Source organism: Nesoenas mayeri (assembly GCF_963082525.1).
Source record: "Nesoenas mayeri genome assembly, chromosome: 3".
NCBI lineage: Eukaryota > Metazoa > Chordata > Aves > Columbiformes > Columbidae > Nesoenas > Nesoenas mayeri.
In genome coordinates, this window is record NC_137544.1 from 110,590,681 (window position 1) to 110,614,781 (window position 24,101).

At 42.6% G+C, this 24,101-nt stretch overlaps 1 protein-coding gene across 1 annotated transcript in view; it reads right to left on the minus strand.

Moving 5' to 3' along the window:
- DHX57 (DExH-box helicase 57) overlaps positions 1-21,928 on the minus strand; it is a 24,400-nt gene extending 2,472 nt beyond the window's left edge. The window contains exons 1-21 of the mRNA XM_080340863.1: positions 21,921-21,928; positions 19,549-19,754; positions 18,748-18,900; positions 18,300-18,470; positions 16,176-16,984; positions 14,579-14,766; positions 14,321-14,442; positions 13,877-14,072; positions 12,986-13,110; positions 11,734-11,867; positions 11,004-11,058; positions 10,044-10,246; positions 8,415-8,531; positions 7,966-8,062; positions 6,507-6,680; positions 5,868-6,068; positions 4,777-5,053; positions 2,935-3,030; positions 2,752-2,835; positions 2,464-2,601; positions 1,570-1,644 (exon numbers count right to left, since the gene is read on the minus strand). Coding sequence (XP_080196989.1) covers positions 1,570-1,644; positions 2,464-2,601; positions 2,752-2,835; positions 2,935-3,030; positions 4,777-5,053; positions 5,868-6,068; positions 6,507-6,680; positions 7,966-8,062; positions 8,415-8,531; positions 10,044-10,246; positions 11,004-11,058; positions 11,734-11,867; positions 12,986-13,110; positions 13,877-14,072; positions 14,321-14,442; positions 14,579-14,766; positions 16,176-16,984; positions 18,300-18,470; positions 18,748-18,900; positions 19,549-19,745 — 3,612 coding nt within the window. The 5' untranslated portion in view covers positions 19,746-19,754; positions 21,921-21,928. The remainder of the gene's footprint in view (positions 1-1,569; positions 1,645-2,463; positions 2,602-2,751; positions 2,836-2,934; positions 3,031-4,776; positions 5,054-5,867; positions 6,069-6,506; positions 6,681-7,965; positions 8,063-8,414; positions 8,532-10,043; positions 10,247-11,003; positions 11,059-11,733; positions 11,868-12,985; positions 13,111-13,876; positions 14,073-14,320; positions 14,443-14,578; positions 14,767-16,175; positions 16,985-18,299; positions 18,471-18,747; positions 18,901-19,548; positions 19,755-21,920) is intronic.
- Between the last annotated feature and the right edge of the window lie 2,173 nt (positions 21,929-24,101).

A 24,101-nucleotide genomic window follows, 5' to 3' on the forward strand; every position in this document is an offset into this window, starting at 1 on the left:
TCACAGAATCACAGAATGTTAGGGATTGGAAAGGACCTCAAAAGATCATCCAGTCCAATCCCTCCGCCACACCAGGAACACCTAGATGAGGTCACACAGGAAGGTGTCCAGGAGGGTTTTTAATATCTCCAGAGAAGGAGACCCCACAACCCCCCTGGGCAGCCTGTTCCAGTGTTCTGTCACCCTCACTGAGAAGAAGTTTCTTCTCAATTTTAAGTGGAACCTCCTGTGTTCCAGTTTATACCCATTGCCCCTTGTCTTATCATTGGTTGTCACTGAGAAGAGCCTGGCTCCATCCTCGTGACACTCACCCTTTACATATTTATAAACATTAATGAGGCCACCCCTCAGTCTCTTCCAAGCTAAAGAGACCCAGCTCCCTAAACTCCTAAACTCCACCATCTCATGGTTGCTGCAGCTAAGGCAGCCCTCAAACTTTACCATTTCAACCAGACCCTCCTTGTTTAGTGAGGATGAGGTCCAGCAGTGCTCCTCTCCTAGTTGGCTTTATCCACCATTTGCATCAGAAAGTTATCATCAAGGCACTGGAGGAACCTCCTGGACTGTGGCTGGCTGGCTGAGTAGTCCTTCCAGCAAACATCAGGGAAGTTAAAATCCCCCATAACAACCAGGGCCTGTGACTGTGAGGCTGCTCTCAGCTGCCTGTAGAAGGCCTCATCAACTTCCTCACCCTGATCTGGTGGCCTGTAATAGACACCCACAACAGTATCACCCCTGCCAGCCTGCCCCTTAATTCTCACCCATAGACTCTCAATTTGCTCCTCATCCACCCCTAGACAATACTCAGTACATTGTAGTTGCTCTTTCACGTAAAGAGCAACTCCACCACCACCACGCCTGGCTGGCCTGTCTTTCCTGAAAATGACATAGCCATCCATGACCACATTCCAGTCATGTGAGCTGTCCCACCATGTCTCTGTAATTGCCACCAGATCATAATCCTCTGACAGAACACAGGTTTCCTCCTGCTTATTCCCCATGCTGCATGCATTGGTGTACAGGCATTTCAGGGAGCGAGCTGAGCACACTGATTTCACCTGAGGGGGACAGGAGGCCTCCCAGTCTTCACCAATTCTAGGGTGCTGCCCCACTGATGCAAGCCCAGCTACAACCCCATTGTCCTTTGAATATAGTTTAAAGCTCCCCAAATGAGCCCTGCTAATTCCTGCTCCAGCATCCTTTTGCCCCTGTGAGAGAAATCTTCCCCACATATCGCAGTCTGTCTTTTTCCATGTATCAAGTCAATGGAGATTGGGTGCTGTCTAAGCCTGTTTGTTTGTAACCTCATCCTTCTAAAAAGCTGTAATTTTAAGAAGCTTCTTAAGAACATTCGCTGCTGGCTTCTGTGTGACACTAAAATCAGCCTGCAGGAACAGCAGCAGTCTCAAGTAATATAAACTGGAGCTCAGCTGCATGGCTCTAATACTATAAGCAGCAAGTTGTGGCAGTCCAAGCCATACTCAAGGCTGCCACAATCAGCCCAGACTGAAAGCAGGCTGTGTGGATGTGCTGAACAGCAGAAGTGAAAATGAAAAAGCATTCATTTACCTGGACAACATTGGGATATAGTGCAGCACACAACATAGCTGAGATCAGCTTGATGTTCTCTGCATTCGTATTTGCCTGTGAAATTAAAGTGTGCATTAGGTATTCTACAGGTAGGTCTATAAAGGTAAAGCCCCGCTTCTGAAATAACTGGATTCCTGAAACTTGTTTATTTTTATAGCTGCACTGCTGTGCTTTACAGGGGAGGACCAGCTACTGCTCCTAAGGTCTCAGGATAGACATGGGCTGTGTTCCCCACCCACTATTAATGGAGCAAATTGGCTACCAACTATCTCGATGCAGTTAGTGGCAAATTGTTCCCTAATGTCTGACTACAAAGCATTTTGCCCCTGAGAGAAAGCAAGCACAAGTTGTCCCAATACACAGTGATACTCTACAACTACCAAACCCTTATCACCTCATCATGTAGCCCTAGGAGATCTCTAGCTCTGGAGGTGCTGCTTTCTGAGGACTGTCTGCAATGCTGAAATATTTCACTGCCTGCTCTGTAATGTAATTCTGTTCCCAAAATAAGGTTGGCACTAATCCCAACATTCAGGCCAGGTTGTGAGTCAAACCCCTACCTTTCCACCACTTGCTGACTTTAAATATGTCTAGTCAGCAGTGTTTCACTGTCTCAAAGGAGCAAGTTTCAGCTCACTTCCGTATCTGGACCTGTTTCTCCTAGGCACATAAAGCCTCATGCAAATCAAGGCTGGTACCAGCATATCCAATGTGCACGGAGGAAGAACAGAGCAGGCAGGAGCTGAGTGTTGCCAGTGTGAGATTACAAAGTAAGGCTGTGGCAAGAAGCCCATTAGTCTAGAGCCCACCTGGCACCCAGGTCAAATTAAAAACTGCAGCACTGTTTTGGAACACTGAAATGCTGTGAATTACCTCTTCTCCTGTGGCATCCAACACGCCATCACCTCCTTGGGACCATTTCTTCTCAATGTCCCTGGCTCTTAACCCCTCCTTCACAAACCCGATGTCAGAAAGCAGCTCTGTGAATTGCCGTTTCAGGCTGGCAATTTCCTACAAACAGATAAAGGGCAGTGACGGGTGCCACAGAGAGCAAGGAGAGCCTTCACCAGTTGCTTATTTTCATCACTAGGATTCTCTTTCACCACTAGGACTCTCTCTCTCTCAACCAGTCCCCATGCAAGATCACAAAAACTAACTTACCTGAAGAACTCTTCCTGACAGAAAATTCTCCCTGCAGTAGTTGTAGCTTGCCTGAGAGCCCTTTTGGATACTTAAACGCCATCCCTAATTGAGAATGTGGGAGGAAACCTTTAATAAAAGGTTTCAGCTTGAATTTCAAGCACATCACAAACCTCTGAGAGAGGCTACTAAATTTTACCTCACCTTATAGGCCTGCAGAAGAGCCAGGTAGTCGCTGTTTCCTACTGCAAACTCCAACTTCTTTTTGTTTGCTTCTTCCCTTTTATCCCATGGTGAGACCTAGACAGGGAGTAACAGATTAAGCGTGTTCCTCGCCTCACAACTTAGGCAAGCCATTCTGAGAGCTGCATCACAAATAATATTCACAGCCCCGCACAGGTCAGAATGCAAAGTTTTTCCTTGAATAACAAAAAATATGAAGCATTCAAATATGTTAAGTCAACAGCGGAGTACCTAAGCCCATTGCCCTATCTAACCACAAGAGATCCAAAGGCAAATCTGTGACTGACTAGCTCACAGAAAATTTTTCATTTTGGCCAGATGTCTCTGCAGTTGCAGAATGCCAAGATCCATGTGTCCTGGTTTTGTTAAAAACAAGTTTCTCTTTTAGTGAATTAGCCTGTCAGCTAAAGCCTTCATATTAGCTGCATTTTCCTGGAGAACCAGACATATGTTTTGGTAAACCTAGCAATGGAATGCAAACTTATTGATAAGCATGGATGGACATCTCGCGAGAGGGGCAACGAGAAACAAGTGACCAAGAAACTGACCACCTGTGTATAACATCCCATTCACGTGAATACTTCATATAAAAGTGGGAGATCACAAGGATCTCGTCCCTTTTTCCCTTTTTGCCTTTTCCCTTCTGCTTATGGCCGACATTAGGAGAGGACCTTGCTAGTCGTCCCTGCAAACTGAGGCCTAGTGACAGACTGAATCTAGCTCTGGTTGGCTACAGAGTCTAATCCAGGACTTTGGGTGCCGGCTCTGCAGTTGCTGAGACTTTCAAGATTGGTTTTGTATATTTTTTATTATTTTCTCTATTCTTATTGGTAGCATTTGTAAAACACTGTTAATTTTTCCAACTCTCTTCTCTCTGTCCTTCTTTCCCTCCCGATCGCCTGTCCTGAGTGGGAAGGGGGGAGAGGGAGGGGCAAAAAGGGGGAAGTGGGGGGGAGAGGAGGTTAACAATACATCTGCCAGGGTTTTATTGTCACCCCGCAATCTTAACCCTTGACACCATGAAAAACAGTGGCTCACAAAGTTAATTGAGCTGAAGCTCAAATGACAATGCCTATGATAGAGAAAAGCACATCAAGCCTAAAATCCACCTGGGGCTGAGAGACAAAAAAGGCCATAGTAACTCATGATATCAGCATATAGAAACTTATGCTGTAAAAAATGCCCAATAAGCCTATAGAAAACAACATGCAATTAACTAACTAGAACAATCTATTTCTAATTCTCTCCCAACTATCCTCAATTCAAACTAATTGCACTACTAACAACTGCAATAAAAACTTCAAGAAAGTCTGATTTTTCCTGCAAGTTTGTACATTGCAGTGGAAGATTAACAACAGTAAGAACATCTGTAAGTACAGCAGCTAATTCAAAAACCCAAAGTGAAAGTGAGAACTACACAAACCGAGATCCAAACTGAACTCTGGATTCACAGCCGAGACATGTCGACTTCATCATTATCATTGTTTTGTCAATATTTCTAACTGCTTCTTCTATTACCATTCATTTTCCTTTTTTTACACGAAAATTGGACAAAATGGACTGGTTGTACTTCTTAGTTCAGACTAAAACTAACATCCACTCTGTTTCTACTGCTCACTCATAATATAACTAACATTCTCATCGCTGCTGCATGGTTTTGATCTTCTGCTTATAACTAGACTTTTTTAATGAGCACTGCAACAATGTAGGCTAAAAAGGAGAAATAAAATTACTCAGGTTTTGTATGCTGCAAGTTTTGCTGCTGCATGAAAACATACCACTTTCAAAGCAGGATACACTTACAAAAGGCGACTTAAAGGCCAGACTGGCTGCTATAGTCAGTGCAGGATCCAGGCAGCGGAAGATGGTGCCAAACAGCATTAGCTTGCCAATCCTGACATCAACAGGCAGAGAAGCCAAGTGATATCCCAAAGGAGTGAGCTTTTCATCTGGAGTTAATGCTCCTAAATCTTGTAGCCGCAGCTTTGATGCTTGCAAAGACTCGGTTCTAGGAGGCTCAATTAGTCGTGATAAGACAGAGTGAAGAGTCTGTGCAGTAAACATCTCCAGAATCTTAATTCTTAAGAAAAAAAAAAAAAAAAGAATAAAAAAGAAAGAGAAAAAAAAAAAGCAGCTAAGTTCCATACACAGGACAAAAAAGCAAACTTTTATAAAAACAAAACAAAATACCAACAGAAAACTTGCTTCCAAGAACATGTTCCCTAGAAGAGTGCCTGTAACACACATTTCAAGTCAGGAATGAATGTGAAATAATAGTTGAGGAGCAATGTACTTCACCCAACTTCACAGAGTCCATAAGAACACATTCCCGTTTAGCACACTAGGGTTTAAAGTTTTCACTGTAAAAAAATAATTTTCATGGTTTAGTTACTTTTTTGTACAAAGGGGTACACAGTGTGCAGCAGGGATAGGAGTACCTCTCCATTTAGTATTTGCATGATGGTGGTGCTTGATCCACGTTGTGGCTTAACTGCACTACACTGCACAGAAGCACTGCAGGGGAGTTTACAGCATGAAGTTTACATCTACCATGGGTCTGAAGTACAGGAATGCAACTGTCTTCTCCAGTAATGAGAGATCTGAGAGACATAGCTCTTCTTTCTAGGATCAGATACGAGCTAAGGAATGTGAAGAAGGACAGGGAGAACTGGTAGAAGGTGTGATCAGGGAGGGCTCTGGATGCAGAGGCAATATGATAGTAAGATCAAAGCAACCAGCCAACAGAGCCTTAGACCTCCAGAGCAAGTTTCTTGGTTTCATGATGTCAGAAAACACTGAGGAAATTAAACGCCTTGGTAATGACATTCCAAGTGCTCCCCGCAGTGGAGGATGAACATTCTGCATGCTGGCTTTTAACAAGAACAGCAGCTCACCTTAGACAAAGTTGCTCCAAGGGCACTCTTTGTATTTCCGGTAACTGCTGTTTTATAAGCTGATGGTTATAGTGATGGCTACTGAAAAGATGAAAGCAGACACCTGAGGCTACACGACCTGCTCGCCCTTTCCTTTGCAGAGCGTTTGCCTTGGACACAAATGTGTCTTCCAAACTTTCCATTCCTTTGCTTGGGTCGTATCTACAGAAGAGCAAGAAAGAGGCGTATATGCACAACTGCAAAGTGGACAGGCTGGAGGTCAAGCAGGCAGATCACAAAATGGTTGGGGTTGGAAGGGACCTCTGGAGATCATCTAGTCCAACCCACCTGCCAAAGCAGGTTCACCCAGAACAGATTGCACAGGAATGCGTCCAGGTGACTTTTGAATGTCTCCAGAGAAGGAGACTCCACAACCTCTCTGGGCAGCCTGTTCCCGTGCTCTGGCATCCTCAGATGCTGCTAACTTCTGTATGGACAAAATTTACACCCCTGCAGTTGGATGTGAGTCTAGACTGGCTTCCTCCACCTTGCAGCAGCTTTCTGCAGGTCAAGTTTCTTCAAGTTTTTCCCAGCTCTTCGGAAAGCTAAGTATGCAGCAGTTTCCCAAATCACAAAGCTCTGAGCAATTAATCCCAGTACCTTTTCTCTTTCATTTTTCCAGAATCAATCACATAGACCACATCATCAATGGTGACAGATGTTTCTGCAATGTTTGTAGAGATGATAATTTTGATAACTCCTTCAGGAGGCCTGAGGAACACAGCCTGCTGTTCTTCACTAGAGAGTGAAGAATGAAGTGGATAAACAACACACCTGGAAGGACAATATGACAGCATGCTCAGTGCATGTCTAGCCTTTTCCCTCTTGAGAACAATCTGCCTGCACACATTTCTGCCCCTCTTAGTATTAGACACTGCCCACAGCCACTTAAAGCAACATAAAACCAGCAAACCTTTCTGCCATATCACCTTTAAGACACATTCATAGAATCATTTAGGTTGGAAAAGACCCTTAAGATCATTGAGTTCACTGCCAAATCCACCACTAAAACATGTCCCCAAGTGGGGGACGTCTACACTTCTTCTAAACACCTCCAGGGATGGTGACTCCACCACTTCCCTGGGCAGCCTGTTCCAATGCCTGACAACCCTTTCTGTGAAGAAATGTTTCCTAATATCCAATCTAAACATCCTCTGGTGCAACTTGAGGCCATTTCCTCTTGTCCTATCACTTGCTACTTGAGAGAAGAGACCAACACCCTCCATGCTACAACCTCCTTTCAGGTACTTGTAGACAGTGATAAGGTCTCCCATCAGCCTCCTGTTCTCCAGGCTGAACAGCCCCAGATCCCTCAGCTGCTCCTCATCAGACTTGTGCTCCAGGCCCCTCACCAGCTTCATTGCCCTTCTCTGAACTCTCTCTAGCACCTCAATATCTTTCTCGTAGTGAGGGGCACAAAGCTGAACAGAGGATTCGAGGTGCAGCCTCACCAGTGCAGAGCACAGGGGGTCAATCACTTTCCTAACCCTCATGGCCACACTATTTCTGGTACATGTTCTAATAGAAGGTTGGGCCGTTTACACAAGGGACAGGTCTCAGAATACAGCTGAGGAAAAATTCTGCCTCTTTTGGAGTCTAGAATCTGCAGACTGGAAGAAATCACTCCAGCTAACCTTGCCACAGACATCTGTGTAAAAACTGTTCAGTCAAGGAGATCCAGTTACATTTCCATGTAAATATCTAAGGCCAAATGCAACTACAACTGAATGTGGGTCAGCAAACATTCTGAAACAGAACAAGGACTGAGGTTTTCAACAGTCCACTGCATCATGCAGAGCATAAGACGGAGAACACTCATCACTAGGCTCTCTGAGAACTTTAACAACTAACCTTCCTGAGTTAAGGAGATAAAAAAAAGAGCAAGCCAATAAGATGGCAGAAAAGGTATTACCCTGACTGGAGTCAGGACCTTCATATCACAAGCCATCTCACACATTTTATAACCTTAGCTTATCCCTGGATAAAGGCAGGCTTCATGCAGGAAGCTACTCTCTATTTATGGGTAAAGACCGACAGTTTCGGAGCTTTTCTGCCTTACCTCTTGCTGTGCCTGTTATTAAAAAGAGCATTAGACTGTAGCTGCTCATAAAGCATCTTGATTTCTGCTAGTCCAGGCAAAAATATCAACACAGCACCTATATATGTAGATTAAACAAAAACACAACAAAACCAACACTCAACAGGAAGGACAGCATGGCATTTTATCAATATGCAGAAGGCCCAAATAAAAAATCCAGCTCTGTTTTGCAATTATTGTACAAAAAGATACACAGGCTGCAACAGTCACTCACCAAAGACTTCCCAAAGTAGACAACTGTCTGACCTTCTCCATTCCATGCACATCAGAGGCTTTGTTACTCAGCTAGAACTTATTTTTTTTCAGAAATAGTCAGTAACTACAGAAACATGCAAAACATTAGCTCTGGGCTGTCTATAAGCACACAACTTCCATGAATATGTTTTATCTCTCAAGAACAAGGAAATTACCTGGGGGGTATGAATGTCTGCCAGCAACTATCCACTCCAGCAAGGCCTCAATTAATTCCAGATTAACTTTGTCCAATTCCATGACAGACATTGTTTTCAACACTGCCTTGTTAACCCCTAGGGAAAAAGAAATAAACCACACAGTAAGTCCATATTTTGTAAAAAGCAACTGCTGGATGCATTGAATCAGTGTGACTGCACAACCAACACCACCTTGGTTTGTTTAAACATCTGGCTTAGACCAGAGGTACCTCCATAAGCGACTCAATGTGTCACATTTCCCCTTACATGTCCTCCTCTGTTTCAGCAGTACTTCCTTTCTCATGCCTTACTGGGGCTCACACCTGCCCTGTGCACAATCTAAACCAGGATTCATCTACTAGCAGAATTACATCCACACGTACTAGTGGTAAGAGGATCCAAAAGCCTTCATATGGCCACTAACAGATACATCCAGGACTACCTTCTCCGACTCTCTCTTCTCCTTTCTGATGTTTCTTACACTAAAAAAAGACACCCAGATTCCCTCACTCTTCTGACATAACAACTGCCTAGCAGGATTCCAAAGCTTTCAAGCAATGGCTATCCCTCAGTACCACTGTGGAGCTCACCATAAGGGTGGGCAGGGAGGAATTTTTCAGGACTAAGCAGAAGAAGGATTTTGATGATGACAGAGTCAGAAGTTCATGGCAAGGTCTGCCTCCAAGAAGGAGGTCTGCTCCAAGAACAGATATAGAGGACAAAGTGGAATTAAGAACGCATCTGAAAAAGCATGGAAACTGATAGTAGCTGAGAACTGTCCTTTTTTTCTTTAAAGTTGGCAGGAGATTTCTGATCTCATCTAGAAGTAGTGACCCACTTAACTTCACAAGTAAAATGTCTGAACTATATACATGCACTCAACATACACTATTATACGCTAACTGTCCTGGTTTTGTTAAAAACAAGTTTCTCTTTTAGTGAATTTGCCTGTCAGCTAAAGCTTTCATATTAGCTGCATTTTCCTGGAGAACCAGATACATGTTTTGGTAAACACAGCAATGGAACGCAAAGTTATTGATAAGCATGGATGGACATCTCACAAGAGGGGCAGCGAGAAACAGGTGACCAAGACACTGACCAACTGAGTATAACATCCCATCCACGTGAATACTTCATATAAAAGTGAGAGATCACAAGGATCTCGTCCCTTTTTCCTTATGGCCGACTTTAGGAGAGGACCTTGCTAGTCGTCCCTGCAAACTGAGGCCTAGTGACAGACTGAATCCAGCTCTGGTTGGCTTCAGAGTCCAATACACGATTTCGGGTGCCAGCTCTGCAGTTGCTGGGACTTTCAAGATTGGTTTTGTACATTTTGTTTTATCTTCTCTATTCTTATTAGTAGCATTAGTAAAACATGGTTAATTTTTCCAACTCTCTTCTCTCTGTCCTTCTTTCCCTCCCGATCGCCTGTCCTTAGTGGAAAGGGGGGAGAGGGAAGGGCTGAAAGGAGAAGAGGGGGGAGAGGTGGTTAACAATACATCTGCCACGGTTTTATTGTCACCCCACAATCTAAACTCTCGACACTAACATACCATGTTGGCTGGTAAATGTTATATGCCAGTTTATTGGATTTAACAACGAGCTCACCTTTATATCGTGTAAGGAGCTGCTTCAGAGTTAATTTTTGATCTGGGTCTGAATCTCTGACAACTGTGTCAGTGCCTTCCAGAAGGCCAGCACGTCTCAGGTCCTCCTCTACTTCTTCAAATGCTGTTCTTTTGTGTCTTCCATTCTGTTTGTTTTCTTGCTTTGTCTTGCGTCTGTAGGGACTATTGTCCTCTAAAACATACCTGAACAACGGAAGAACATTTAGTAGCATGGAAAGAAGTCTAACAGTCTCCTTCTAATAATTAGCTACAGAGATAGGGTATCAGAAGTATTTGTATAGAAATCTGAGAGGAAATATGTGTAAGTGGGTTGCAAAACCATGGACAGTATCAATGTCAAGGTGTCCTTCCATATTCAGATGTTAGTCTTTTAAAAGCTGTGATGCAAAAGACTACGACTGCAAACATGAGTGGGCAGCTCAGAGCAAAAATCTGCAAGTAATTTAGAATAGCTGATCAATTTACCATCTGGAATATCTGAGCTGCTGTGACTCTTCAGTAAGTGCAAATGGTAACAGGAGTATGGTACCTGAACAGCAAGGTAGGGCTTACAAAAAATAATTGTTTGGTATCCTGCATTTCTCACCTTCAGTGCTGAAATCTACCTTCAGATTTATTTTGTTTGCTAATGTCTAACCACCACTGAAAAAAGTGAAATACAAGCACTGACAAACTCTTAATGGCAAAGTTCACCTTTTCTTCAGTACTTACATAGTATCTAATGTAGAAAGGCTTGTTTTGGCATGAGAACCTAGACCTCACTGTAGTATAAGAAGTATGGTTTAAAGTCAGGCTTTAGTAGAACTCTGAGACTGTAGGTGATGGGGGAGATTTGAGAGCATTTCATTTTAAAATTTATGCTCAGAACTACTGCTGTCTCAAGGTCAACAGTGCAACCTCAAAGGCCAAATACATCTGAAAGTGCCTGGCAATTTCACACCTTGTCATTGCAATCACATCTTCCAGAAAAAACTGATCCACGGGAAATGTTCGACCTAAAAAAAAAAGAGAATAAATCTACATGCCACACAACACGCAGAAAAGAGGAAAAAGACAGAAGATGGTTACAATTTCACACAGGCTATCATGTCATACACTGCCTTCACAGCTCTCATCTATACTGCACTCTTCAACGTAATTTCTGTCTAGGACAAACTGTGGATGTTTTCCAGGCATGGCTTGGTAACATGCACTTACACAATCAGAAAAGGGTTGATACACTGACACGAACATATCTGTGAGCCTACATGTTTGTGTCACACTCCATGTAGTAACTTAGCAATGTAAAAGGCACATTTGGCTAAATGTGTACACATCCAGCTGGATCCTCTCACTGCTTCTTTTTTACAAGAATAGAGAAGAGTCTTCAGGGAGCCTTCAGGGAAGCACAACATGTACACCATGTCACTTGTCTTTTGGGAAAGGAAATTCTGCTGGTATTAAAACAGCACAAAAAAAGAGACTCCATTTCCAAGTCTTCTTTCACCTACATCTCCTCGGTATTTCCTTCTAAGCCCTTGGAACCGTATTTCTTGTATAAATCCTCATGTTGACACTTGGCAAATGAGCCCCTTGCTCTTGAATTGAGCAACACTTCACAAGCAGAAACACTGAAAACAAACCCCTAAAACAACAAAAGTGACAAGACAATAAAAATAAATGGTTTTCACCTGGTATGTTAATAATTGGACAGGAGTGAAAGTACTGAGAAAAAAGCTCCGCATTCAAGGTGGCACTCATTAGTATAATGCGCAGGTCTGGCCTCTGAACCATTATATCCTTCAAAATCAGCAGCAAGAAGTCACTGAAGAAAACAAGCAAAAGGACATTTGAATTTCTTCAGTGTTAACTTTCAGAGTCTGTTTTTTCTCTCCATTCTGTCCACCTTCCTGGTGTTTTCAGTAGCACGATGATACCATCACAGAAGCATGAGGTTTTCAGAATGGCTGGAGGTTAACAGTGCAATAAATTAATGGAAAGCAATCTGCTTACTTTTTGGTTGTCCCTTACTAAAGTGTCAGGATTACTTGGCAAATTCATTTAAGCAACAAAAAGCTCTAGCCACCTCATAAATTAATTATAATAATGACAACACAAGAACATTAAATAACAAATTAACTCAAAGTAACAGGTGAATCCTTTTTGCTCCTCTTCCTCACTGGAAGAGTCATTCAGATTTACCCATTTCCCTGCTCCCTACATATTTATAGCTTTTGTGGCATGCCTAGAAGACTGGCTAGAAGTGATTTTAGATAAGAATCCTTGAGAAATACCAGCCCTTTTATAAGGCTAAAATATAATCTGACCTGCAGAATAATGGTCCACAGTCAAAGCCTCCTGGAAACTCACTGCATTGCAGTGTTTCACAAGAAAAACATCAAAGAAAAGGATCCTTGCTACTTAGTTTACAGAGATACTGACAGACACCTTTTGCCTGGCATCAGCAAAACTGCAGGAGGCTGGAGCAGGCCAGGATAAGACTGTCTAGAACTAGTAAAATCTATAGACTAAAAGAAAATGTGAGCGCTTGTCTCTTGCAGGTGCTCTGCTGAAACCTCCATCAGGAGAAATAATTCCCAAAAGGGCATGTGAAGAATCAGGATATTGGGTAAAAGCTGGAACAAGGGATTAAGAACCAGACAACTGTGGTTAAAAAGTCCCATCCAAAATCTCTTTCAACACCATTGTGATGTGATGGCAGACTAGAGGCATATAAATTTAAGAGACATGTGCTTTCTTTGCAAGCTGCTGCAACACAACTTCCTACTGCCCAAAGACAAGAACTTAAAACCAGACTCCTTCTACCATTCCACGTTACTGCCACAGGATCAGCAAGTCTGACTTCAGTTACTTGCACCTTAGTCACCTTTATCCTCCAGTCTATGTTTCTTCATTTTGCTTATGGGATGAGAGATTATTTACCTTTCTTCTGTTCTTTCGTGAACTTCATCGACAATAACATGTGTGATTCCCTGCAAAGTCAGATCTCCTTCCAGCCTTCTCAACAGCACACCAGTAGTGCAGTACAAGAGTCTGGTAGCTGAGGACTTGAATGGTAAGAAAGCGCATTCAGTTGACTTTGTGCAACTTAACATAGTGCAAAGAGAATACATGTTGCTGTAAAGCATTTGGTTTCAGCCGCATGCCAGGTTTGATAGAAGGGGAGCAAGCAATCCCGACTAGAGATGGACTGAACAATTTTTCTTTCTCAATTAAAACTTAAGAGCATCTGCTTCTTACCAAGGTGCATTGCTAACTATATAACAAATAATCTGAACTGTTTTTCCTGGCAGTTGCTTTCTGATAAACAACTCACATATCTGTACCTAGAATGATTTAGTTAATCTCTCTTTTAACATTGTTCTTGGAAAAAGCAATCAGCTACAATGTAGACAACACTTCACTTCCAGGATAGCAGTTTGAAATCAATCCCCCCTTCTGACTGACTGAAGCTGTACCCTTCAGTCTCCACTTGGGCGACAAATGGAAATTGAGACAAGTGGAAATGAAGTCAGTAGCCTTCCAGAGGACCCAAGTATTACTCATACTCTCAGACCCCTTCACCTGTCTCAACAGAAATTGAAACAACAACACAAGACCTAAGGACTGCACTCTCATTCTGTAAAGTGGACTGTGCAACTTGAGATGAAATAAAATATAGAATATATTTCATAATATATTATAAGATACAAGCGATACAGACTTGCTTATCTCACTTTATGGAAGATATAGGGCAGAGAATCTGTATGCTAGAGAAGCACTAAGCACATTTTAATAGAACTAAATGAAAACCAACAGGCAATGTATATATACCTTTACACTTTCTAGACGGATCTGGTATCCAACAGTGAGTCCAATCCTTTCTGTTCTTTCTTTGGCTACACGTTCAGCCACAGAAATGGCAGAGATCCTGCGAGGCTGAGTGCAGATGATGTTTGCAACATTGCTTGGAGATCCTTGCAATGAAGCATCCAAAATAAACTGAGGAATCTGAGTGGTTTTCCCACATCTGCGTGATAAAATCAGGGATTAATTAAAAACAAACAAAAAACCCCACCTTCCATCCATATAAATTAAGACTACTGCATTCCACTTGAAATAAGCCTAGTTTCATTAGCGTCATCCTTCACATGAAGTTCACCAACGACTGCTGTCACCGGTCACACATGGAACAGGACCCTAACCTTTTCAGGTTATTTCACATTCTTCCACATATACTTTGATACATAAAGTCTGTATGTGCAATCACACTCTTACCCCGTCATGCCGCTCACAACAAGAACTTGGTGGTTCTTCAGCAAATCAAGAATGTTTTCTCTCTCTTGCCACGCAGGAAGTTTCTGTCTTTCATATAACAGGGACTGGTAGTGCCTAGAAGACTGATGTAGAAAAACAGCATGGCAGTCAGAACACCACTGGGGTGGAACAGAACCATTTGAAACAGCAGCCTGTATCTTAAATATGTATTTCTCTAAAGTAACCACGAAAACAGATATCCTGTTCTGTATACCGTACCTTTTTCAGATGAAATTGCGTGCAGATTTTAACATTTTCTTTATACAGAGACTTTGCCTGCATATCATACTTTTTGGAAAGCTTTTTCTTGAGGTTCACATAACTCTCATTCTCCACAACAACTTGTTCATCTTCCTCCTCCTGTTTTGCCACCTCCTCTTTTTCCTGAGGCTCTGACACTGTTGGGGCTTGAGACAGAGAATGTACAGTTAGGTATTCTTGTTACTAAGGAATAGGACCTCATCAGTACCACAGAAAAGATGCATGTTCCAAGAGCATTCTCAACAAAGAACCTTGTTAGACTGGAGCTGAGGGTCTGCAGGACTGTTTTTTACATGCCTTTAGTCCACTACCAGCAAACCTCTCAGGCCAGGAAACAAACCACAACCTCTCTAGCTCCAACCCACTTGTCACTAGGCCTGTTCCAGCTGTACTATGGTCTGGGTGGCCATATGGTGAACCAGACTGGTAACTGGTTTGCCTTCCTGAACATTTTCAATGTGTCTCAGCTCCCCTTTCCAATTCACCACATGACCACTTCTATGGAACATGAGACTGTGATGGCAGCACCACCTTAAATTCATTAAAACTACACTGTAACATTAAGTGTTAAGCCACTGTCAAGTACTTTTAAACCAAGGCTGAAACTGGACCAGGTACTTTGGTGCCTACTGCCTATCAACTGAAATGGAATTTGCTTGGACAGTAAGCCAGTCCTTTAAGGTTTTAAGGCTACATTTATCTAAACAAGGTATTTTGTAACATAAGGAAGACTATTTGGAATCTCTGATTTCAATTTCTGAAACAAAGCTGTCTTTCCGTGGAGGTGTTAAAAAAATTGAACTATTTATTTTACTATGATCAAAAAAATAGGCAGTCACTATTTAGGTGCTCTAAAACATGATGCAGTTGCTCTTGAAAACCCTCTTGAAGAAAATTTGTCTTAGATAAAACACTTTTGCAATTGAGAGCTTGAAGGTCATCTGTGCCACAGAGTTGCTGTCACCCTGCCATAAGTGACACAGTCCCAAGTTTCCCCTTATGAAATCAACCTAGTTGCAAAAAAAAAAAAAAAGGATGATATTATAAACAACATTGTAGAACTGCTTGCAACATTTACTTAGCCTTAAATTCATGTTTACAAAATTAATTTTGAGGAGGGGTCAGTAATTTTAAGTAGTCTATCTAAAAACCTAAGATGTTTCTGAACTGATGCGTAGCAGATGCACCAAAGCTTGAAAACAACCTTCCCCATTCTCTTCCAAGCACAATTCTCTGGTCAGTTTTGGTAAGCTCACACCACATCTCTCAATTGATTGTGGGGGAATAGGTATCATTCACTCTGCCAACACAAAGTCACTTGCTCTTTGCTCCTTTAACTCAGTTCTTGCCAGCAGAAAACCCATCTGCTGCAGCTTTATTATGGAAGTGACTTTCTGAGGCACAGACAGATCTGGCTCACCACATGCCCTTAATCTCTGGACACAGATTTGTAACAGATGCCTGAATTGGGGCCTCTGCCTTTTTTTTTTTTTTTCCTTTGGTAATCTTTTTGACTTTTCTTAGCCCACAAACTCTGGAGGGAAATTTGGTGTACCTTCGGACATTTGATTTGAACCAGATGTACTCTCCGCTTGTAGCTTTATGGAAGATGTAGCCAGCAGGGACGCGGGAGGAACACTATACTTGTGGTGCGTATTTTTAAGTAATGTGCTTATTTCAGATTCATCTTCTAAACAAGTCACCAAGGTGTACACCACTGGTTCATTAGACTCTGCAGCCACCAAAGCCTTTCCAAAGAGGAATTCAGCAATGTGTAAACGACAAGCAAGAGGTAGATTCTCATCAGTGGAATAAAAGGCCACTAGAGGTGCCTGGAGTGGATACTTGTTTTCTTCAGGAAATCTTACTTCAAGCTCATATACAGGACCATCACTGTTAGCTCTGCAATGAGCATCATCTACAGAGTTCCTGGCTGGTTTTAGTAAGTGGTTTGGAGGGAATTCATGTGTAAATCTGCATTTTGAACCAAATCTGCAGCCTCCTTGGAGATAAAATTTACATATTTCCTTTGAAGTCTGCTTTGCTGTGCCCTTAGTACAACCACCCTTTTCTTTAGATTTGGTGAGCCTGTTTGCTAGGTACTCCAAGTCCAAACTAAAAGTCCAAACTCGGTTTTGAATTCTTTCTACAAATTTTTCTCCACAGATTGACCGGAGGGCAAGAGCCTCTTCTTGTCTCTGATCTAAATATTCTTGACTGGCTTCAGCAGCTGTTGCAGAAACCTGCATCTTCTCTCCATATCTTTCAGTAAAGCACTGCAATAGCAAATACTCCAATGATGCCCCAATGTTACCATTGCAGGATCTCAGTACTGTCCTACAACGCTCACTGTCAAAACCATACCTGCAACAAAATAGACAACATGGCAACAAGTGAGTGACAGAGACTTGTAGGAAGAAAAATAACCACAAAACTGCTTGTTTAGGCTTACAGACAGGAAGCAAGTAGGGCAAAGAAGGCCATCAGGATGCTGGGCTGCATTACAAAGGCATCATCACCAGAGACAAAGAAGTCATTATACCACTCAGTTCTTGTCAGGCCACACCTGGAATACTGTGGTCGGTTTTGGTCCCCACTATACACAAAAGATGTGTGTCCACACAAATCTGGACACGGTCTAGAGAAGGGCCACAAAGATGATCCAAGGACTAGGAAGCTGCCATATGAGGAAAGTCTGAGAGAACTGGGCTTGTTAAGCCTTAAGAAAATAAGGCTTAGGGGAGACCTCATCACCATGTTCCAGTATTTAAAGGGTGGCTACAAAGAAGATGGAGACTCCCGTTTCACAAGGAGTCACCTCGAAAAGATGAGGAGTAATGGGTACAAGTCACTCCTGGGGAGATTCTGATTGGACACAAGAGGGAAATTTTCACAATAAGAACCATTGGAATCATCTCCACAGATAAGTGGTGGACTCCCCAGCACTGGGCACTTTCAAGATGCAGGTGGACAGGGTGCTGGGCCATCTTGTCTAGACTGTGCTTTTGACAAGAAAGGTTGGAACAGATGATCCTCTGGTCCCTTCCAACCTGGTATTCTATTATTATATGATCAAAATATTTATGCTACTTTAAAGGACAGTGGCAGGAAGTAATTTGGTGTCTGTGAATGCTAGTCTGTTGTTTACAAGGTGACAAATTAGTTTATGTAGCAACTATCTCACACCTCAGAATGTAGCACATAATAGTTACAAGATTAGATTTCCCAGTTGAACTATATAATTTAAACTCTTCAGAAAAAAAAAAAAAAAGAGTCTTTTCACATATAAAACACTCTTAAGCTAAGCAAAAATAGTTAATAAATGTTAATATCTGAGCAAAATGGATGAAGAATATCTACAAGGTTTTGAAACATTATCTATCTGGAAGAAACATACATATAACAGCAATTCTCCCTGAGCTTTCCCAATATCTGTTTCATTGCCTTGGAGAAAGAACTGAAAACTTCACTGGAAAAAAGGGTGGAGTGATTTATTTTCAAAAAAACATTATTTTAAATCCATCTAGTCAAGGATTAAATTTGTAGGAGATACAAACTTATCAGTTCTGCACACAGTACTTCCCTGGAATCAAGAGGAAGTCAAAGCAGTGAGGGCTTACAGTACTGAAAATAGTGATTTATCTCATAAAGATACAAATAATTCACTGAAAAGCATCACCTGGAGAGTTTGTTCACAGCGAATGAAGACACTTCACTTTCCATAATTCTACGCTCAGCTGGCTCAACAGACAACGTTGGTATTATGTCAGAAACTTCCTGATCTGTTGACCAGCACTGTTCATCATCAAGGTAATCAGGTTCATCATAGTCTTCACCAGAACCAGCTACTCTGATAAAAAGAGTTACCAAATTAAAATGAAACAAGATTTTACTGTTGAATAGACACAAAACTCTGCCTCTGCAGTTTTAAATCCTCCGTTTAAATGGAGGGTTCTGCTAGCCCTTGCCCAGAGTCGATACTGTAGAAGAACAAAGCAGACTCAAACCCACAGGATTTCAGATCAAATTAAAAGGGAAAAGAGAATACTCTTTTAATGTCTAACAGTGTGCCTGTTAATGCATGCTCATCTAAAAGACCTAGAAGTAGTGCCTCCATTTAAACTCACTCTGATTCAGGAGCCAGCTCCTGCCCTTGAAGCTCTTGAAGCAGTTCTTTCACTCTTCTCTGATTCTCTGACGTCATGTGTATGGTCTGCAAAGGCATTCTCACTTCAGGTCTCTGTTTCCTTTGCCCTCCTCTTCTGGCAGGGGCATTTGATCTAAAAATTAGAACATAACAAAGACTTATTTGCCTGGTTTAAGTGATCTTGACTGAATTGGGATATATTAGGACCTAACCCTGTAATTCAAACCAGAAAAAAAACAAAACAAGTACACCCACCTAAGGATTATTCAGTTGGGTTCATTCTTACATGACCAGGATGTGTGTGTGTCTGTATCTGCACACACATATGCATGAATATGTTATCCTATGTCAAATCCAAAGTTATTTAATATATGCTTTGCTAGGTAAAGCTATTCTCTGACTACAGTACGACCATGTATTTCTAAGCTAGATTGATTAGAATACATTCAGGATACTAAATTCACTCTAAATTGCTTTTTTTTCATGGCCAAGCTTCTGCTTGTAATGCACAAAAATGAACATCCTGTGTTTATTAGTATTTTCTGATCAAAGATGTTCTGAAATTACTTTATGACCAAACAAGAAAATCAGAGGTTCTAATCTCATTTTAAAAACCCCACTTTTCTTAGCTATAAAATATTTAAAATGTTAATTAAAAAATACATGTCAAAACTGCTTCATAATGAAACAGCTTCATCACCCCTTCACTCTTCTGTATACTCAAAGATGTCCAAAAAACAGCCCCAAAGTATCCCATACTTCCCCAAATTAACAGAAAGACCTTGATTCCAGCCTTGGTTCCTCGAAGAGACAGAAATCATCTCCATCATCCCAAATTTTGGTTGAACATTTCCTATTTCCACCAAGTTGAGACTTGTTTGAATGGCCTCCTCCTCTTCCTCCTCTTCCTCCACTGCCTTCTCTCCCTCTCCCTCCTCCTCTGTTGGGCTTTCCTCTTTTCCTCACAGCTGAACTCATGTTCTCTTGCTGAGGAACGGAGAAAAAACAGCCCTTAGTAATGAAGATGATTTAGCACATTGCAAATGTCTGGGCACACATTACATTATTTGTTTTTCCATGTGACAAGAGAAAATACCCTCTCAAACCACAGTATAATTACCCCTATGTTGTTGTATTTGTACACATCCAAGGCAAAGCACATTCTTCTAGAGCACTGTTAAACAAGTTTTGTGGTTTTAGAAAAAAGAAGCAATATTCCTCACAGCTATTCAACCAAAAACTGCAGGATTTCTGGCAAAATGATGAGCCTACCAGATGGAATTTTCTTGGACAAGAAAGCCCAAAGGACAAAACCTTCAGGAGCACCTTCAGCAGAAAGCAGCCTGTGCCCTGCCACTTTTTGGCTCGGGAGTTTGTGAGACTGAAAGAAAAATTAACCTGCTCCTGATCCATCCCCTTCTGCAGGAAGCAGCTCAAATGGCCAAGCGCCATGTGGAGCCTCGGCAGGGGAGGGATTGTCTTGGAAAACTGTCATGGTTTAAGCCGAGCTGGCAATACAACCACGATAGCTGCTCGCTCACCCTCCTCCCCCCTAATAGGAGAGAGAATCTAAAGGGAGATACTTGGACTGAGATAAACACAGTTTAATTAAATAACAAAATACTGATATGCTACTAATAAATATGTATATAAAATAGAAACAAAAGATACTCAGGGCAATTCCTCATGAACACGCTGAGCAACCATTCCCAGGAAATGGCACCTGGTCCCAAAGATGATCCCAGAGACAGAAAAGAGAGGAAAAAGGCAGAAAGGCTCAGAGACCTCTGCAAAACAGCAAAAAGCCAAACTAAATGTCGCGTACCAAAAACTCCCCTGGCTCCGACAAAAAAGAGCAAACAAAAAAACCCAACATGTGCAAGAGAAAGCACTCGAGAGAGAGAGAGACAGAAAGATAGTGAAGAGCCAACTGGAAGGTCCCAACTCCTAACTCTCCTTAAATATGAAGCATGACACTAATGGGATGGAATATTCTTATTGATCAGTCTGGATGTCAGTCAAGCTCTGTTCCATCCATGTCCCCCTTCCTCGCTGCCTCACACCTGTGGGCAGAGTGCTCAGAACATCCTTGGCTCTCAGACCAGAGCAATTAAAAACATTAACTCTGTCCCAGGATGTTATCTCTTGTTCTCAAACTAAGTCCAAATAATGAGCATGCTAGCTATGGAAAAGAAAGGTTTCTAACTGCATAAAGAAAATAAACCCATTTTCAGTCAAACCAGCACAAAAACAGAAGCCCTCCTCTGTTTCTCACAGCAAGATCTTCACCAGCTCTGACACAACAAGACCAGTAATATTGAACAGTTGTTGTCAGTGACAGAATGGCCCAACATTAACACGTGCCCCACCATCATGCTCCTGCAAACAGATGGCTGTGGAAAGAGCAAGTGAGCAGCTGTGGACAGCCTGGTAGGAGCTTAGTAGCTGAATGGATGCACCAGCACCTCCAGAGCCAGGAAAAGAACTAATGTGGCCACACATTGAGTAACAGCCCAAAGAAGGGCCTGGAGAACAGCAACAGGTTGAGGCTTGGAAAGAAGCAAACAGCCCTTTTTGTGGCAGTTTTCCCCACTGGAGCTCCCCCAGGACTGGGCAGACAAACTGACCCGCTCCAAGCAGCCCAGTGTAAATGAGAGAGGTGGAGAGGATGAGCAGGGCAGCCGGATACTGACACTGGTGGCTGGACAGAGACACTGGCGGCCAGACACACAGACAATGAACACAGACACCGGACACAGACGCCGACGGCCGCCCCCGAGGCCGCTGTCACACAAGTCTCAGTCTCTTCCCCCCAACAGCACACAGCTCCGCTCACATCGGCCGCTCCCGTGCCAACTCCTCCAGCACCGACCCGCCTCGCACACCTCCCACGGGTGTCCGGCCACCCACACCCGGGGAGCCCCGAACCTTCTTCCTTGGCCCTGCCCCCCCGCCTCACCACAGCATCCCCTTCGCCCTGCCCCGTCTCCGGGACCCCACGCCCTACCCACCCACCTACCCTCGGGTTCCTCCCCGCGCACCCCCAAGCTCTGCACGCCCGCTCTCCGGGGCGGTGGGGAACCAGACCTCCCCCTCGCCACACTGCGGGACACCCCCGCCTCCTGCCCCAGCTCCCGCCTCGCCATTCCGCACCTGCCCGGCAAGGCCTGCCCTGACCCGGAAGCGCCCGCCTTCCCCTTCCGGGCTGCTGGCCTCCCTAGCAACCGGTGGGGACACTTCCGCCTGGCAACCATGGCGACAGCGAGTTTTTCACCGGCTGCCCCACTCTCCTCACACGCTGCCCCGCGGACGGGACTGAGGGATTCTCTGTAAAGAATCGCACACTCAAGAGCCACACTGATAGTAGTGTGCGGTTTCAAGCTGCTGTGTATTTATATATATATTTGAATTTCAGTGGTAACAGTGACACCGGTTGTTTCTTTCTCTGCAGGTGCTGTGAATTTTCAAGTGTCTTTCATATTACCAACTAAAGACAAGTATGATAAGAAAACCTTGCTAGGTGCTGATTTCTTTTGCAAAACGGTGTGTGGGCGTGGAGGAAATCTGTACCTTTTTCAGCTTGAGGGTCACATAAGTGACCTTGGACATAGTGATCAGGGAATGATCAAGTTTTCTATTCTTGGAGAATTAAGGACAGGGTTCAGCAGAACTGCTACCTTGGACTTCCAAAGGGCAGACTTCGACCTATTCAGGAGGCTGGTTGGCAGAGAGCCTTGGGAGGCAGTCCTGAAGGGCAAAGGAGTCCAGGAAGGTTGGTTTCTCTTCAAGAAGGTAATCTTAGAGTCACAGGAGCAGGCTGTCCCTGTGTGCCAAAAGAAGAAGACCAGCCTGGCTGAACAGAGAGCTTTGGCTGGAAATCAGGAATAAAAAGAGAATTTATGACCTTTGGAAGAAGTGGAAGGCAACTTAGGAGGACTACATGGATGCCATGAAGTTATGCTGGGAGAAAATTAGAAGAGTCAAAGCCCAACTAGAGCTGATCTGGCTACTGCTGTAAAAGGGAACAAAAATATTTCTATAAATACATGAGCAACAAAATAAGATAGTAGACTCAAAGGCAGCGATCTGAAAGGATATTGTAATGAAAGGAAATAATACTCTAAGCATACACATTAATCATTTATTTTTATCCTTCGTCTCTCATTAAATGCAAATGAATGGTACTGGAGGGCTAGAACATCCTCCAAGGGCAGTTTATGAAGACGAGTTCAAAGGTGACATGTTTCATGGGGCTGGAACCTACGCATTTCCAAATGGAGCAAAGTACATTGGACCATTCATTGAAAAAAAGTATGTTTGACATGGAAGAATCGTGTAGTCTTTTCTACTATTTTTCATTTCATAAGCCGTGAAGTCCAAAAAAAAATTCACACAGCATGGGAGCAGGTTTCTTTTGCTACCAGTGAAACCTGTACTTGGTATCTGAGACTGCTGATCCCAGTTGTATTAACGTATAAGGTCAGTCAGAAGTCTGTGGTTCATTCCCTGCCAGAAGTTTCCACCCACTTTTTGTCACCAGATCTCTGAGCTCAGCCAGAGTTCAGAGAAACAGAACAGTTCAGCCCCCTTTCAGAGCTGCTGTTTCAAGCTGTCTGCCTACAGTTGCATGCAGAATACAGTGCTGATTTGCTCAGATAGTTTGTAAAGTTTGTGTTTACCTAATTTGAGGTAAAGTACAAATTTCAGAGAAATGGGAAAATATGGAGGTTTATTTTCATCACTCAGGATAAAATATTTTACTCCCACTTATATAAACATCAGCTGAGTTAATTTCTTTTGAATAAGGGTGTGTGTTTCCAATTGCTAGGATACCATCTTCTCCTAAAACAAGAAGTCAATATCCACTTCATAATCCAAACGGGATTTAATGATAAAATGAACTGTAAAAAATGGCATAAGAACATTCATGTTTATTCTCCTTAAATTGCATCTCTGTCAAATTTGCAAGGTACAATTTAGGTTTATTTCTTTTAAGTACCTCCCCAGTCCAGTACCTGAAATAAATCTAAAATTTATGTTAGTTAATATGTGGTCTTTCAAAAGGAAAAAAAAAACCTCTGTCTTACCCTGCTGACCAAAAATAATAGGCACAAGAGTACTAGAATGATGACCAATTCTATTTTGAAATTATCAGACACCAAATTAAATATATGTTACCGATACAAAATGGAAACCTATATGACAAACTCAGTGTTTAGGGGAAAATTAAAGGCATTTATTTCAATGCTTTACAACAAATTAAGTTACACTTCTGTTACAGTGGCATGTTCAAATCTGCTACATAGCTTCTGGTTTTTGTTATATTAAATGACA